Source organism: Gymnoscopelus microlampas (genome assembly GCF_963454915.1).
Source record: "Gymnoscopelus microlampas genome assembly, chromosome: 4".
Lineage (NCBI taxonomy): Eukaryota > Metazoa > Chordata > Actinopteri > Myctophiformes > Myctophidae > Gymnoscopelus > Gymnoscopelus microlampas.
The window spans coordinates 41,406,054-41,423,286 of record NC_139941.1 but is presented as its reverse complement, the minus strand read 5'-3'; the positions used below and the strand labels follow the sequence as shown (position 1 = coordinate 41,423,286).

The 17,233-nt window shown below is 40.1% G+C and overlaps 1 protein-coding gene across 1 annotated transcript in view; it reads left to right on the top strand.

The window, feature by feature from the left end:
• The first annotated feature begins 1,380 nt into the window (after window positions 1-1,380).
• Window positions 1,381-17,233, top strand: part of rasal1 (RAS protein activator like 1) — a 28,752-nt gene continuing 12,899 nt past the window's right edge. The window contains exons 1-11 of the mRNA XM_084056248.1: window positions 1,381-1,505; window positions 1,819-1,875; window positions 4,416-4,529; window positions 5,036-5,097; window positions 8,033-8,162; window positions 9,423-9,504; window positions 9,778-9,918; window positions 10,104-10,195; window positions 11,752-11,873; window positions 14,446-14,619; window positions 16,474-16,538. Of these exons, the coding sequence (XP_083912374.1) occupies window positions 1,417-1,505; window positions 1,819-1,875; window positions 4,416-4,529; window positions 5,036-5,097; window positions 8,033-8,162; window positions 9,423-9,504; window positions 9,778-9,918; window positions 10,104-10,195; window positions 11,752-11,873; window positions 14,446-14,619; window positions 16,474-16,538 (1,128 nt within the window). The 5' untranslated portion in view covers window positions 1,381-1,416. The remainder of the gene's footprint in view (window positions 1,506-1,818; window positions 1,876-4,415; window positions 4,530-5,035; window positions 5,098-8,032; window positions 8,163-9,422; window positions 9,505-9,777; window positions 9,919-10,103; window positions 10,196-11,751; window positions 11,874-14,445; window positions 14,620-16,473; window positions 16,539-17,233) is intronic.

Below are 17,233 nucleotides of genomic sequence, written 5' to 3'. Positions count from 1 at the left end.
GGCTATTTTCAAATAGCCTATGTATAAAATAGGTAGCTAAAGTGGTTAATAATATATCACAGTTTATATCTGAAAAGTAACTAGTAACTAAAGTTTTCAAGTAAATGTAGTGGAGTAAAAGTACACTATTTGCCTCTGAGATGTAGTGGAGTAGAAGTAAAAGTATTGGAAATTGGAAATACTGAAGTAATTACAAATACCTAAAATTGTACTTGGTACAGTACTTAAGTAAATGTACTAGTTACTTTCCACCACTGATGGATGGAATGTATTTTATCGAGTCTAACTTTTACTTTCATATCTATGATGCAAATGTCAGAATCGATCAAATACATGATAGTCTTCTTGATCCAAGGCTATTTAATACAATGTTTTTGTTTTTTCCAACAGATCGACCGGAAGTCAAACGGTCTTTTTGGCCATTATATGAGTTTATTTGACACAGTTGCGACCTTAGGTGTCCCTTTAGATGCCTGCATTATTTATTACTAAAGCGTTTTTCACTTGGATGTTTGCCAAGTTGGCAAACAAACAATAGTCTTATTGCATGATCAACATGCAGAAATATATTATTGCTCCTCTGGTGTTTTCTTTCATTTACTTTATTAATTCATACATTTGGCTCTTCAAAATACTTCCAAAACGTAAATGAAGTCCAGTCCAGTCCAAACACCAGTGGCAGTCCACTGATCATGTTCAACCCAGATTTGGCACAAACAAGGGAATGAACTCGTTCTCATGCTTACAGAACCTTGTATTGTGAATTGTCCTTCCATGTACTTTTACCATGTCTTTCTAAATAAAGTATTCAACCAATCAATCAATCAATCAATCAATCATGATTTGAGTGCACGGGGATCTCATTCTAAATAAGCCAAGTGCTTTTATGAGCGATCCAGTTTAGAGGACCTTGTATTGTGAATTGTACAGTACTTCCATGTACTGTTTCCATGTCTTTCTAAATAAAGCATTCATTCAATCAATCAATCAATTCAACACAAAGCCACAGACACGCATTACCATAGTATAGTCGCCAGATGGCGTAAACTGTCAATCAAGGGACGCTCCTCAGTGTGGCAGATGGGTCAGGGTAGGCTACTGATGCAAATATTAGTGATACATATAACAGGGGAAATACAAGTAGCTCATGTTAACAATAGGATGCAAATGAAGAGGCTCGCCTCGCTTTGAGTTGACACAATCACAGAAGAGTTGAAGAAAAAATATAAATGTAGCTAATTGATGGTTTTAGAGAATTGACTCAGTGGACTGGCGCCTCTCTTGCGCACAGTGACTGACTGGTGGGCTGTGCGCCGTCACGCGTTGGAGGTGCCATGAGATGAAGAAAACTCAATTGCGGAGGAGAGGAGCACTATTTTAAGGACCGCGGATGGACAGACAAGAGGAATTGTATTAATGAATAGCTTCTTTTTGATTAAAATGGCCAAAAATACATCTCTTTATTTTCGTATTGTCGAGGGCAGGAGCCTCCCAGCCAAAGATGTGTAAGTCCATTTCTAACTGCTTCTCCACTGAATTCTTAGATCTCTTATAATTTACACCGTCGCCTAATGTACAGTACAGTTTATCTGTACAGAACCATCTAAGTAAATCGTTTTAAATGTTTAGACATTTTAAGGTTGGCTTTATGTTGTATCGCCGGCTCTCATAAGTCCGGTCAGACTGCTCAAACTTGCTATGCAAAAAATCCAAGCTTAATAAGTTCTGTCTCTCAACGACATTTGAATAAATGTGTCACATTATAGTAGCCTAATGTGTATGTAGGCTGATGCTGATTTTTATCTTCCCCTCCACAAGCTCTGGGACCAGTGATCCGTACTGCATTGTAAAAGTTGACAATGAAGTTGTGGCCAGGTGAGTTGCACTGCATGATCCTTTCAGTCAGGGGTTCTCAACGTGTTTCTGGCCAAGGACCCCCTAGATGAGAGAGAGAGATGAAGCAGGGACCCCCACCACATATTGTATAAAATTGTGTTGCAGATTTTTCATAGATTTCATCATAGACTTGTTTGACAGCACTATAATGTTGGATTCGTGTTAATGTGTATTTTCAGACATTTAACAACTTAAACCATCAATACTTAGTAAACCTCACCTTTCACTCTGTACTTGGTCTGCTCTTTTCCCCATCTACACCAAACATCTTTACTAAAATAACTGATCTATAAGTGCGAGGCATTGTGAGCTTGTAGATCTGCTATTTTCAGTTAATGTTCGCCTTAGAATAGGTGCTAGGGTTCAAGTGGTAATGTGAAAAAAGCATCCTATCCTACCTAGCTCTGAGGACCCCCTAGGGGTCACAGACCCCCTGTTGAAGACCACTGCTTTAAGTGATATCATATTATAAATGCAGCCGCAGGCCTATAGCCTATAAGCTACTGGAAACACTGTATATGCAAATAGAATGTGTGTTCATGCCAATTATTTCTTGTTCGTTTCTGATTCTACATAATGATATCCCCCTGCTGTAGAATGTCAAGTCTCATCCTTTTCTCAAATGTGTCCACAGTCCACCTTATATTAGCAAACATAACAGTATGGTGTGAGTATAGTATAGTTTAGTGTGTAGTACAGTTTAGTGTTGAGTCAGTGAGCTGTGCCCCCATTGCCCTGAAAAGGTATAAGCTGGGGTTGAGTAGTAAAGGAAGGGTAACTGGAAGAGTGGGCACCTGAGAACTCTGGGCACCATTTAAAAAAATATTTATTTTGCGTTTTGTATTTTATTTTATATTTACATTTATTTTATAAACATTTGGGGGGGCAAATACAAATATATAATCATTATAATGACATTTAAGGCCTAACCTAATATTTATACATATTTGCTACAAATGACAACAAAACCTGTGGAAGCCTGTGGAAGACCTGTAGGTCATTTGGGGCAAGTTCAAGGGTAAATCTAGGTATGATAATGAAGTAACATACATCTTAAAATCGTATACTTTACATTATTTCTGACCATTTTCCAAAGCATACATTTTTTCCCCCTACATTTTGGAAAAATAGCCAATATAACATTGAGGTGCCCAAAATGTTTAGGTGCCCACTCGACCTGTATCCGAGTAGAGAAGGCGCTATGTGTGATCAGGGTTGTGTTCACAGAGTGAGCCCCTCGAACCAAGAGAACCTGATATGGGACTGGCCTTTAAGATACCCGCAGGTAACCATGGAGAGGGTGCATAAATTATTGCGGGGAGCTCCCATTGTACAGACGGAGAATATTGGAGGGCAGGTCCTCTATGGGAGGAGTAGGTGTCATTTCAGAGCTGTTTGAATACAGTTTTGTCACCTGAAGAAGTGAACACTCTGCCTGCTTAAATTATTCCATAATTGGGTTTCATGAATGTAACCTTAAAGCAATATAACCTACTGGCTTTTGATTTAGCCATATATCAAATCAGAGCTTGATGTCTTTTTTAACCAAAGAGCTTAGTTAGTTAGATATTTAGCTTGTTAGTTAGTAAGCTTGTTAGTTAGTTAGTTAGTTAGTTAGATAGTTAGTTAGTTGGTTGGTTGGTATGGTTTATTTGAATATGGACGGATACAAATGCGCGTTGATAAATTGGAATAGACATCCACCAAATGTGTTGTACCATTTTATTTGCAGCTTACACACATTTTTTACTCCTATCCGGATGGCTTTTGATGACATGTTACACAGTATTTAAACAGTTTTCCCTTCCAAAATAGAATGGGTCTGGATATACATAATTCTGTACTTCAGAAAGCGATTATTAAGGTGACATTTGATTTCTTCCAAATATTGGGCATTCAATTATCACATTAAACACTTTGCCATGGTAGATTTCACCTTTTACCAATGAAGGATCTCATCTCTAAAGTAATCACCGAAACTGTCAACCAAATTCCTTATCAATAAATTATTATTTAGGAGTTTAACACGGTCGGTTCAGTGACTTCTGTTACAGGGCTGGTTGAGGGAAAATGGAGCACTAACCCATGTTGTTTATGTTGTAGTCTGTAATGGCGTTGTTGTTTAACCACATTAACCCTGGTGTCCCTATTGTGGGCATGTCATTATACTTAAAATAATAAAATCACAAGTTTTCAAACATTTTCCATTTTTTTCCCTACTGTATGTGGTGCATGTTTGTTGTTTCTAGTATTAGCATTTGTGATATTGTGCCAGAATTTAACAGTGAGATTAAGACTATCGCCATTATCAACCATGATTGTTAGGAATTAGTCTTGGAATGTTCAAGAAGGGACCACACACGCACGCGCTCACACAGGCACGCACACATCGTAAACACTACAACCCATTTGTAAACACACACCTGAACCCACACTCACTCATCTACATACAGAGTACACTATTCCACAATCAGTAAAACACAAAACAACATGATAAATAAAGTTGGATTCTTTTACAGGACTGCTACAGTGTGGAAGAACCTGGATCCATTCTGGGGAGAAGAGTACACACTACACCTCCCAATGGGATTCCATTCTCTCTCTTTTTATGTCATGGACGAGGACACCATTGGGTAACATTTCCCCCCTACACTGTCTCAAAACCATGTCATATTAAACCATTTATATTTTCTTATGAAGGATTGATGGCAGCCTCATTAGTTATCCGTGTTTTGTGGTCATGAATTGTGAACTGAAATATTGGGCTAAAATCTGTACAGTCTGGATGTTTTGGAAATCCTCCCATGCTTTGGATAAACAAACCTCATCACGCAGATGGTTGTTCAAACTCGGTAATTAATGGCTATTACTTTGGCCTCTTCTCCTGAGCAACAGCAGTCTCTCTATAAATTCACCCTGCTAAACTGCTGTAGGAATAATATTAGGTTTGACTGACACTCTTATTATGACAAGAGTAAGTATAGTAAGCTTCTATTAGTCCTATACAATCATTGCAATTACCAATGCTCGCAATGTTTCTGTGATACTAAAAGATCAGATCACAAACTGCCTTTGACGGTCGGTTGAAGACCTTTCTGGAGTGCATGAAATGATAATCTTCTCTTTATCTTTGCTGCAGACATGATGATGTTATAGGAAAGATATCTCTGAGCAAAGAAGCCATTGGGTCTCAAGCTAAAGGTAAGAAAACACCAAACTGCCTGCAAGGGTATACCAGTGTAATGGGGGTGGGGGTATGATGAGGGGTAAGAGGTTAAATAAAGATAGATTATTTATGGCCATGTGAAAGGTCTTACAGGTCATGGACATGCCTTTTTAGCCTGCCATCTTGGGAATGTTAGTATAGTGTGTTCTCAGATGTTTGAGGCCATGGCTTGATTGATCTGATTGTGATTGATTTGATCAACCAACTAGAGACACCGATGGAATGATGACCTATGGACTTTAGTCTTTCAAAATCCAATAACAGAGATTGATTTGATCAACCAACTATAGAGACACTGATGGAATGATGACCCATGGACTTTAGTCTTTCAAATTCCAATAACAGACGCTTCTCTTCTCTTCTCTTCTCTTCTCTTCTCTTCTCTTCTCTTCTCTTCTCTTCTCTTCTCTTCTCTTCTCTTCTCTTCTCTTCTCTTCTCTTCTCTTCTCTTCTCTTCTCTGTCTTGCGAATTCAAACAGCAATAGAATGAAAATGTCACACACATTGTTACATTTGCTACCCTGATCGTTTCTCTGTTTCTTATCTGAAAAAACTGGGGTGATTCCCAGCACACAGTACAGATGTCCTTTTGTGCAGAAGCACACAGTCCCTGTAGAATAAGCAGGGAACAGCTTTTAAATGGCCTCGAACTGCTTCGCATTTGGTTATTTTTCTTGAGGTTTTAAATTGAATAAATTAGTCACAATATAGGCCACTACAGCAGCACATTTGCAGGGAAATTGTCAAACTACAGCAATTATTTTACTCTTCCGTCTTAACACGCGCTATTGTAAAACAGTATGTCTTCACGTTCCATTGCCATGCCATTTCATGGACACTTTAATCCAAAGTACCTTACACGATCATTAGTGCCTATATTTTAGCACTGGTTGCACAAGTCGGAATGAAATTCCTAATGCTATGTGTTAGTGCCATACTTAACTGTTGAACCATGCAGAACCATTTCGAGGCATTTTATAATAGTGTGTTAGCCTACTTATTTGACTATACTTACTGTTGCAGATTGTGTTTGTTGCATACTGATCGGCCCTTGATTGGCACCAACTCACATGGCCCTGATTTCTGTGATTCACTGCAACATGTTTGTACTGTACATGTTACTCTCAGGCGTTTCAAATAAATAGTGCCCTTGTAATGTTATGTGTGCCATTTGGCTAGGGCTACTGTTGTAATGACTGTCTAGGAGTGGACCCAAGCGCAGAGATACCAGGAGATTGTAAGGTCGAAGGTATTCGTTGTATTCAGCAGAACACAGAAGGTCCAACTTAAAACCCACAGGAGTGACACAGGTCAGGCATTGTATTCAGGAGTACACCTGAAGTACACCTGAAGGCATTGTATTAATGAGTGATACAGCTGAAGGCATTGTACAGCCTGGTGGAGGCATTGCATTCAGGAGTGATATAGATGAAGACATTGTATTCTGGAGTGATACAGGTATGCAGGAAGTAATTCCCAAAACTCAGTCTGAGGAAAAGCAGAGAACCTTAGAGGCCTAGCCCGGAATTGTTTTGAACACATGAACTAGAAATACTGTAAGTAAAGTCAAAGGCAGTGGTGGCCTAAAGGTTAGAGGTGCACCCTCGTTGCCGGAAGGTTGCCGGTTCGAATCCCCGGACTGGCAGGATGGGTGGGGAAGTGCTGAACATTTACAACACCGCTGAAGTGCCCTTGAGCAAGGCAATGAACCCCAACTGCTCCAGTGGAGCTGCTTAGTGGCCAACAGCATAAGACTGTGGTTGTACTAGTCAGCTCCCAGGTTTTAATGTGTCTGTGTGTTTCTATGTGCAGGGCGTTGCTGAAAATGAGCACTTGTGCTCAGCTACTACCCTGGGTAAATAAAGAACAAAACAAAAAAAAGTACAGTACTTGAGTAAATGTACTTAGTTTACATCCCACCACTGACCAATGGGCCCTAGAACGCTCATTCATACTGTAGAAATATGTACGTAGATACTGCATTGTCCATTGCTGTTCATTGGAGTGAGGTGTCAAACAGCCATCATATTGGCAGGTGCAAGCCGTACCTTCTAATGCATGTATGCACCATGTATTTCCATTGAAGCAGGAGGTCTCTCCACAATTAAATTAATCATAACTGAGTTGAGTTCTCAGCCGATGTTCAAGCGGTTATATCTTACGTAGATAGTAACAATAATGGTAATAGTCACAGGTATTTATATACAACTCGGGCATATTTCTTGCAGTGAGTTGTGCTAGGTTTGTGCTGGCTAGCATGACGAGACAGCTGTGACAAAATATGATTAAATGCAAAAGAGATGCACACAATATGGCAATTTAACCAAGGCAGGGCATTTGGTTTCAAAAGCAAATGAGTCAAGGATTTATGTGCAAGTCCTGTTAAAATCCAAAACCTTAGCAACAGATTGTTGACACTAAACTGAGATGTTGGAGGGAGCAGAAAGGCCTGATGGAAACGATGAGCAGAATTTGACTTAAAAGCATGAGAGGATGTCGGGGGCTTGACAGGACAAGGGAGCAGAGTCTGAAATATCGTAGGTTTATTTTCAGAGACAGGAAATTCTATTATTTCATCATTATTAAAAAAACAAAACAAATGAAAGCACCAGATTGAGTGTTCCTTAGAGTGACTAAGACCAGTAACAGACTGAACAAGATTAAAAGATTCATATACTTTGATAAAAAGTTGCTAAAACAGATGGAGGGACAGTAAACATGGGCACATTATACTGTCAATTCCTATCAGAATTGAGTTTTCAAATTACCTTGCTCCATACACTTGAATATATCATCTATGTTCTATGTTCTTTGTATACAGGTTTCCTTTGTTTGCTCTCCTGAAAGTTCCACTTTACAGCCAAATAGCAAATATCATTAATGCTAATTCTGTCATCTTAATTTTTCCAGGAATAGATAACTGGTTAAACCTGACCAGGGTGGACCCTGATGAGGAGGTTCAAGGAGAGATCCACCTGTGCCTGGAGGTGGTGAAAGATGCCCAGCGGATCTGTCTGCGTTGTCAAGTCATTGAGGCCAGGTACTACGTGTTCTATCATGTCCAGTGCTATGTAGCCCAGACATTCCATTCCTTCACACAAAGCACTCTACTGACCCTGGTGACCCTACTGACAGTAAGGATTGAGTGTAAAGTTTCATATGATCTAATAAAGATGTAATCTAATTGGGAAAACAAGAGCCCACTGTAACACAGTAAAGCTGCATTGCTATAATAAAGACTCCTCCTGCCTGATGAAGATAATAACTAATGAAGTAGCAGAAATAGCGCTATGCTCAGGGGCGGATCCTGGGTCCATGGGCTCTTGGGCCTGAGACTGTCTCAGGGCCCCAATGTGAACCCCAACAAATCATATCAGGGGTGTGGCACAGTGTGAATTAACACAGGAATGACCCTGACAACATATCAATAGTCCAGATGTGTAAGGTGTTTAGTAAGTAGGCTACTGCTATTTTTCAACCTCAGCTAATGAGACACGACATCAGTAGAATGAGTTTGAGAACAGACACCATGAGACAAAACACATACAATTAATTATTGTTGTCATTTGGAATGGAAAATGTGTTTGTCTCATTAGTAACAACAATATGCAGCAGTAGTGAACAAAGGGAACTTTGAAAGACATCTCATGACAAACCACAAATCATTTGACAAGACTTCTCCTGCCAAAAGAAAGAAAGAAGGAACTGAAATCTCAGCCATATACAGTATGTATATGTTTAGCATACATGAAACTGGACAACGTGCTGTCATCAGTATTTTATTTGTCTCAAAAACTGCACAGAGATGGTGAAGAAAGGGATTCAGTCTTATTTATGTTTTATTATATACGTTTCATTCAGATGGAATACTGCCCTAAATTAAGCTTTGTTTCATTTTGTACACTGACGTTTTGACCTTAAAAGTGAATAATTGCTTTCAATGGAGACAGCAATGTCATCACTATCTCTGTCCTCCTCACAACGTGTCACAGGCTCCTCCTGCTGCCTCTGCTTTTTAGTGCTCTCAGTGCCCCATCTGTCCGTCCCAGGCCAGTCTCTGTGGCTCTCTGATGAGGTGCTAATTAGTGTGTCAAACAGGGCTTATGTCTGTTATTCATTCATTCTGTGATGAGTGTGACTCAAGGTTGAAATAATGAGGTCAAAACACATGGGAGGATTTGTCACCTTGCAGAACCTAATTAAATGTTGTGAACCGGTAATTTGAGAAGGGGCTTTTTGAGCGTCACTGCGATAACAAGTGATATAGTAAGTGTTGACGTTTTCTTTTATCACATCGCAGAGATTTGGCTCCAAGAGACATCTCTGGAACCTCAGATCCATTTGCCAAAGTCATCTTCAACAACCACAGCGCTGAGACTTCGGTGAGCTCTATACCATAATGCCTGCTTGTATGAGGTGTTCGAAATAGAACCAGTAGTGCAAGGTTTCCCTCAATAATAGCTGTCTGTTTTGTCAATATGATACCTTGTAGCTCTGAACAAAACAGAAGGGATACAATTATTATGCAATTACACAACTATATTATTATTACTATTATTATTATAAATAACTTTGGTCTCACAAATACATTATATTTGTGAGACCAAAGCAAGCTGATTAAATCTTTTTTGACTTGCAATACCCTTTTCATCTAGATCATTAAGAAAACCCGGTTCCCTCACTGGGGAGAGACTCTGGAACTAGACCTGGAGCCAAGGGAGCTCAGTGAAGATGGGATTATTACTGTAGAAGTCTGGGACTGGGACATGGTGGGCAAGAATGATTTCCTGGGAAAGGTAAAGATTTATGAATCTCTGCAATCCACCTCTACAGCTGCCGTACAGTATTAATATGGATAAAATCATCTGCGTTGTCCTTAACTGAGAGGTCATTTGTGAATATTAGTGAACATTTTCAACAGAGACATGCTGTGCTCCCATTGTGGTTATTGGTTTGGGGTGCTTGTTGTTTCCTCCCATAGGTGGAAATTCCTTTTGCTTGCTTGCACAAGACACCTCTGCTGCAAGGCTGGTTTCGTTTGCTACCCTTGGGAAACAATGATGATGATGCTGGGTAAGGATTATGGATTATGGTGTGCTTGTTTGGTTTGTGTGTGTGTGTGTGTGTGTGTGTGTGTGTGTGTGTGTGTGTGTGTGTGTGTGTGTGTGTGTGTGCGTGTGCGTGTGCGTGTGCGTGCGTGCGTGCGTGTGGGCGTGCTTGTAATTGATGGATAGCTACAATCAATAGATAGGAGAGAGAGAGAGAGAGATAGATGTATTTTTTATGTAATGAAGGAAAGCTCTTTTTAGGGTCATAACAAGGTCTCTGTTGACATGTGTTCTTGGAGATAATTTTAGAAGTACGGAGGCTGAGATTACAGCAGCGACACACAGTGTCAATGTGAAGCTAACCTCAGATGTTCGTTACAGAATGACTCATAGCTTTATGGGGGCGTTTATTTAAGGGATGACAATGCCGGGGTAAGGCCTGAAATAGAATGGGAATAGAGACCACCACCCTACACTCTACACATTTACTAAGCCACCCACTGACTTGACATTTATGGTGCTTTTATTGCTGCTAATTATCAGACGATTATGAGTGTCTCACCTTACAATGATATACAAATCTTGTGAGGTATAGTTTCGAATCAGAAATCACCCTCATCTTAAAGGGAAACACACAGACTATTAAAGCTTCAATCTTGAACTTATTTGAATATTAGTATTCATAGTATTAAAACATTATTCTAACTAATCTGTATGGTAGAATATGATAATTAAAGGTAGGGTAAGTGATATTTATTTTGTTAAAATAAGTGTTAAATAACTCTACATTCTGATAGCACTCTAAACAAACACTCAGCATTAAGTGTTTGTTCAGTAACAGGGGTCTCCCTATCGCTCCAGCTCTTAAGTAAATAGAAACTGCATTTTCAGGTCGGGATAACAATTGTATCCAATCAGGAGAGAGAACTCACACAGGATACAGATAAAACAAGTGAAATCGGAAGTGATGACACAAAGAAATGAACAGAAACATTTGGAACTGTGACACTTTAAAATGTAAGCTGATAAATGGGTACTCTCTCCTGATTAGCTGGAATTGGCAACCCACCAGAAAATGTATTTTCCATTTATTAAAGAGCCGGAGAGACGGGCAGACCCCAGTTACTGAACAAACACTCTATAGCAATGATTACTATACCTTTTAACTAAAACACTTACCCTACCTTAATCACACACAAAGGTTTTCCTGGAGCTCATTTGATTGGACAAACATCCATTGCCAAAATCTAAATACAACAGACAATGGTTATTATTTAATGTTAATGTACCATGATGATATAGACTAGAGCATTTGTTGTGTGTGCGCGTGTGAGAGCTGTACATACTGTATGTGCAGCCTAGAAGTTGTTGGGCATGCTGTAGATAGTTCTGCAGTACCTTTTCAAGTGAGCAGATATAATGTTTTTGTTCTTCGGTCATAGTCATCGCAGAAATGTGATAATCTTTAAAAAATCGGGAAAATAATTTTGAGGTTCCATACCAGAAATTTTAAAGTAGCTGAACATCAGTGTGGAATCACAGATGAAGGGACCGGACTCATAGATGCCTTTCTCTTCACAGGGGGAAACTGGGCGGGTTGCGTCTGAAGGTACGTCTGGTGGAGGACTGTATCCTGCCCTCCATGTACTATCAGCCTCTCATTGACCTGCTGGTTGAGTCTGTCATCTCCCCTGCGGAGGTCAGTATCACTACTCTCCTGACATTAAATAGGTCAGAAAAATGTCTGTAGTATTTCCTTTAATGTATACTGTAGCAGGGAAACTGACAGAAAAGCTACACCAAGGATGCACTGATAGGATTCAGTCCCTATCCAAACAGAGGCACGCGCAAGTACAGAGACATGGAGTTTAACCGTTACCCCATCACTAGCCAAATTGTATGCTCATAAAATGTGCCAAGCTTCAAGGGGCGGCTGGTGTTCTGTGGGTGATCAACAATTTAGACAATCCCTTAGAATATTGTATAATGCAGGCAGTGCACAGAGCAGAGATTCTTCACTTTCCATAATCACAGTGAGATTTGAGCTCACAACCTTCTCCTCTCAGCATGCTGCTGAGGCAGTTACCATAAAGCACTCATATAGAAATAGATAATTTACCCCCCCCCCCCCACACACACACACACACACACACACACACACACACACACACACACACATACAGTACACACATGAAAGCATTAGTAGGCCTACACACGGTACATGCGAAAAATAACTTGAAATTACAAACTGAATAAAAACTGAATTTAGATGAAAATTGCCTATTCATTACCAGAGGACAGTAGCACATTTAGAAACCAGAAAAGCTAAACAGTCTAGACCAGTGGTTTTCAACCTTTTTCATGCCAAGGACCCCTAAATTGATATACATTTGGCCATGGACCCCCATCTGAAAATGTTTTGTGCCAGAACCCCAGAAGCAAAGATTTGAGTTAAAAATGTTTGCTTTAAAAATATATATATTCAAATATATGCACATTTTCAAGACTTTTCAAAAATAGCAGATCTGCAAGTTCATAGCGCGGCACTTGTAGATCTGCTATTTTTTAATAGCCAAAGCTAAGTGGTTAAAATGATTGTGACGCTATGTTAACTAATTTCGCTGGGGACCCCCTGGTACCCCCCCAAGGACCACTGGTGGTCCCCGGACCACTGGTTGAGAACCACTGGTCTAGAACCAGTCAAGCAAACTCATACAATTGTATAATTAAATATGGACGCTAATGATTAATAGATAAGACAGAAGAATTCGGACTGATTAATGTGTTAAAAAGTGGAATTTAACATGTTCACTTTTTTATCATGATTTGCATGATATCCTAAATTCTAAAACTAGACTACACACCCAAAAATGTTTCAGAGATTCTCATGTGTTCATTTATGTACATTAAAAGTGTACTCTACTTATTTGTGAGTGCTAGTGACTTCATTTGCAATTTTTGTTCGTTCCTCTTCACACTCTGAAGACTTTTGAGTTGAGCACACCAGTTCCCTTATTTCTAGCTAAAACAGACTTATGAGGAGGAAAACAAAATGTCATAGCCTAGCTTTGTATTGAAATAGAGCAGCACGGAGAGCAACTGTGGTTAGGGCAGGAGATAAATAATTGAGAGTAATTATGTAGGCATAAAAAAGGGCTCCTATGAAGGCAATCAGGCAGGTGCCCTGGCACTGGTAGTTTATCTCTACGAAAGTACTGGTGTCTGCATAGATAATGTCACGTAGCCAGTAGGGGTGTCACAATACCAAACCGAACCACAGTACCGTACCGAACGGCCCCGTACCAAACCGAATGGCTTACTTCAACGTCCTCAGTAGTGAACAGTGAAATATCTTCTTCAGTGTTTAAAAAAAAAAAACACTTTGAAAGGAATGTGCAATGGAAAAGTTGAGCTCTTTAAAAATGTTGTTTATTTTTTTGTTTCTATTATTTTAGTTATTGGAGAACTTGGTTTGCAGCGGTATTTTATTCATATTTTTTCACCATACCGTTACATTATGTTGGACTGGTTAGCTCACTGAAAGAAAAGTACAAGCGAAAAGCCAGCCAAATGGGGTCAACCACACCACACACTTGTTTCCTATTGGCTATTGGTTTACGTCCGGTCAAGGTTCACCTCAAGGTTCAAGGTTCATAGGTACATAAGAGTAAAATGTATTTTTGTCCGGCTTTTTGTTTGACCTATGTTAAACTCCACGTGTTGAACAAGACGAATCAATGTGCCGCAATGGGAAGCTCCACCCCTTCGCTCCCAGAGAATGGAAGTGAACGGGATGAGGCGGTTTCTGACGTATGTGTGGCAGTGCCCTAATAGTTCTTTTTTTTTCCACTGTGCTTATATTATGGTCGGGTATGTTTCATGATTTCAGTAGCTTGCAACCATATGCTGGAATGGCAAGCTCCACTCCTGGTGCCTTATCATAGGCATCTATGATGCACACATCTATGATGCGTATGATGTAGTGGATTCCTTGTTGTAGTCATTCAGTCTATTTATTTTATTGATACACAGTACCTTGGACCCTGACTGTTGTGACAAGTACGGTCGCTAGTCTGAGGTACATGTATTGCTGGATTCTCTCTGGAGTCCATAACCTTCTTCAAGTGTGCTCTCTATTCCAGATTGAGATTTGAAGATATACAATATATGTACAGTTAGAGTCTATAATGTCTATGTCTGTCCCAGGGTACTATGTAAAAGAAAGGTACGTCCCCCTTGTCAGCATTCTATTGTGTTAAGTGAATGTTGCTATAGTATTCCAATCCTCCCTGCAGGTAGACGACAGCAGCCCACTGACTATGTTGGAAGAGGTGACGACTGTTGAGAGCCGCCAGGATGTGGCCATGACCCTGGTGAAGATCTACCTGGGCCAGGGCCTAGTAGTGCCATTTCTGGATTACCTCAACACCCGGGAGGTCAACCACACTAGTAAGACTCACTAATGGGTTGTTTAAACTGTTGCCAATTTGACCAACGGTAGCCTAATAGCTTTTTGATATAATGTGAAAGCTTTTCAAGTGGGATGTTAGGACATTTTCATTGGAATGTTCAGAATTGAAAAGTGTGGAGATCGAGTTTATTTTCAATTTCAATGAAAAAGGCTTTGTGACTCAATACCTCACTGACAAACATTCTAAAAACAGCTGTGATTACACAATAAACATTATGCGTAACATCTATGTTCATATGAGTCAGTGTTAATGAGTGGGAGGACCCCACTCTCCTATTGTTCCTCCACAATCATGAGACTGCTGGTATTTCATAGTTCAGCATCACAGCCATGTAGGCAGTCCTATATTTACCATACCAAGGCCAATTATTCAGTGTGGTATTAAGTTTGATTGCCTCCGCACCACTGTTCTGTGGTCTTAGGGGTTTGCTGGTGTACTTTGAGATAAGAAGTATCGCGCCTAAGTTTCCATAGCAACTCCATATGCTCCAAACAGGTGCTGGATGATCATGAGATCAGAATAGATGCTGGTAACAAGCAGTCATCAATCAGGGGCACAGAGGCATGGTGAAAACGAATAAAAGAAAAATTATGGGCAGATTGGGCACTGCTGCACTTGCAGCCCCGTATCCATAAAACTGACACTGCTCTGACATGAAAGCACAACTTTTCCCATATGCTACTATGACCTTTAAAACCATATCCAAAACAGTTTTCATGGCAACTACATTCTATCTCCATGGTTACATCAGTTGCTATATCCCATCAGATAAGATAAGACCTTTATTGATCCTGTGAGGGAAATTCATGCGCCAAAGACAGCACAGCAGTTAAGATTCAGGTTACAGGGTAAATAAAACATTACCGTAGATACAGCGTGATAGAAAGAAATCACAATTCAGTGCAACAGTGCTTTCATAGTGCAAGACAAAGGAAAAATACAAGAGAACCCACAGATGAATGTCTATATTAGTGTCCATACTGTACTGCACTGTTGTTTTCCGATAAATGTGTCTATTGAGCGAGCCAAGCAACCATCATGCGCCTTAATATACATCTTCATAGCTAGTGGCACAAAGGTGCACTGTCTAATTCTATTGGTCGTCCCCACGGGGAAGATTCATCTACAGTATCATTACCCCTCCTGCTAAACCTTCCCACAATCTGAGTGGTTCGTCCATGATAGCGTCCAGCTTCCTCGCTATACGCACCTTCATCTCCTCCTCCACCCCGTCCAGGGAAGCCCCAGCGAGGTAGGCAGCCTTCCTGACCAGCCTGTTCAGGTTGCTTGTGTCCCCAGCATTAATGTAACACCCCAGCATGCAATCGCAAAGAAGCGAGAGCTAACCATTACGGACTGATAGAACGAACACCTGCAGCATCCTGTCACACACACCCACACCGAAAGGACCTCAGCCTCCTCAGAAAGAACAATCTACTTTGGCCCTCGCTGTAGAGGGCATCAGAGGTATCAGTCCAGTCCAGTTGTTTGTTCAGGTGTACTCCCAGGAGCTTGTAGCTATCCACAATCAACAACCTCCCCATGAATGACACTAGAGACCAGAGGGACAACCATGGTTATATCAGTTGTATCTTGAACGGTTTAGTTATGTTGTCAGCAAAGCTTAGGTCAGTGAAGGTTTTGCTTGTTTCAGACTCTCTAAAGCAGCTAATTATTGATAAATAAATACATTGCCAACTAAACAAAATAAATGTAATGTATACATGAGACAATTGGCTAACAAAATGAGCTCATTGAAACAAGAAGTTTTGTATATAAACAGGCCTTATTTGGCTATTTAACACAATGCTCTTTAACTCTCCTCTAACAGCTGATCCAAACACCTTGTTTCGCTCCAACTCCCTTGCCTCCAAAGCCATGGAACAGTTCATGAAGGTGGGTTGCTGTGTCAAGCATTCAATGTCATCATGTTACTGCGCATTGTTGGTTGATTTGTGTCTCATCATTTTATATCCTCTATGTGTCCTCGGTCAAGGGTAGAGAATGTTGTTTCCATCATGTTTTTGTGCTCATGTTGACACTTGCGTACATGTATATGCCTTTGCTCTGATTGTTTTGTTCTTGCTCTGCGTGATTTGATTTGATTTGATGTAATCAGTTTGAAATGACTCGATTAGAACTTTATAATCAGTAATGTGATCTGTTGGAATAGTAAACATTTGTAATGAATTTGATTGCACTCAATTACCTTTGGATTACCCCCCTTTTATAGCCTGCAAATCGTAATATTCAACAAATTATGAAAGCGTTTTTACTTGATCTCTGCAAGGTGGAGATTTGCATTCACCCCTGTCTGTCTGTGTGTCTGTCTTTCCACAGTTAATCTTGCAAATGACTAGATATTTGTTGTGCAGTTCAAATCAGTCAATGACAACTATGTCATTTTTGTGAATTTATAATCGCAGAGCAATCGTCCCTTCAAGCTATGGATCGGAATTTGCCAATCGGGTGCCTGTCCGTCCAGCTTATGGGATCAATACTAACTAGCTAATTACAATGCTCCCGTCCCACTGGCTTAGGGACCAGTCGAAATTTACAGAAGGGGGTCCCTGGAGGAAAATAGGGGAGGG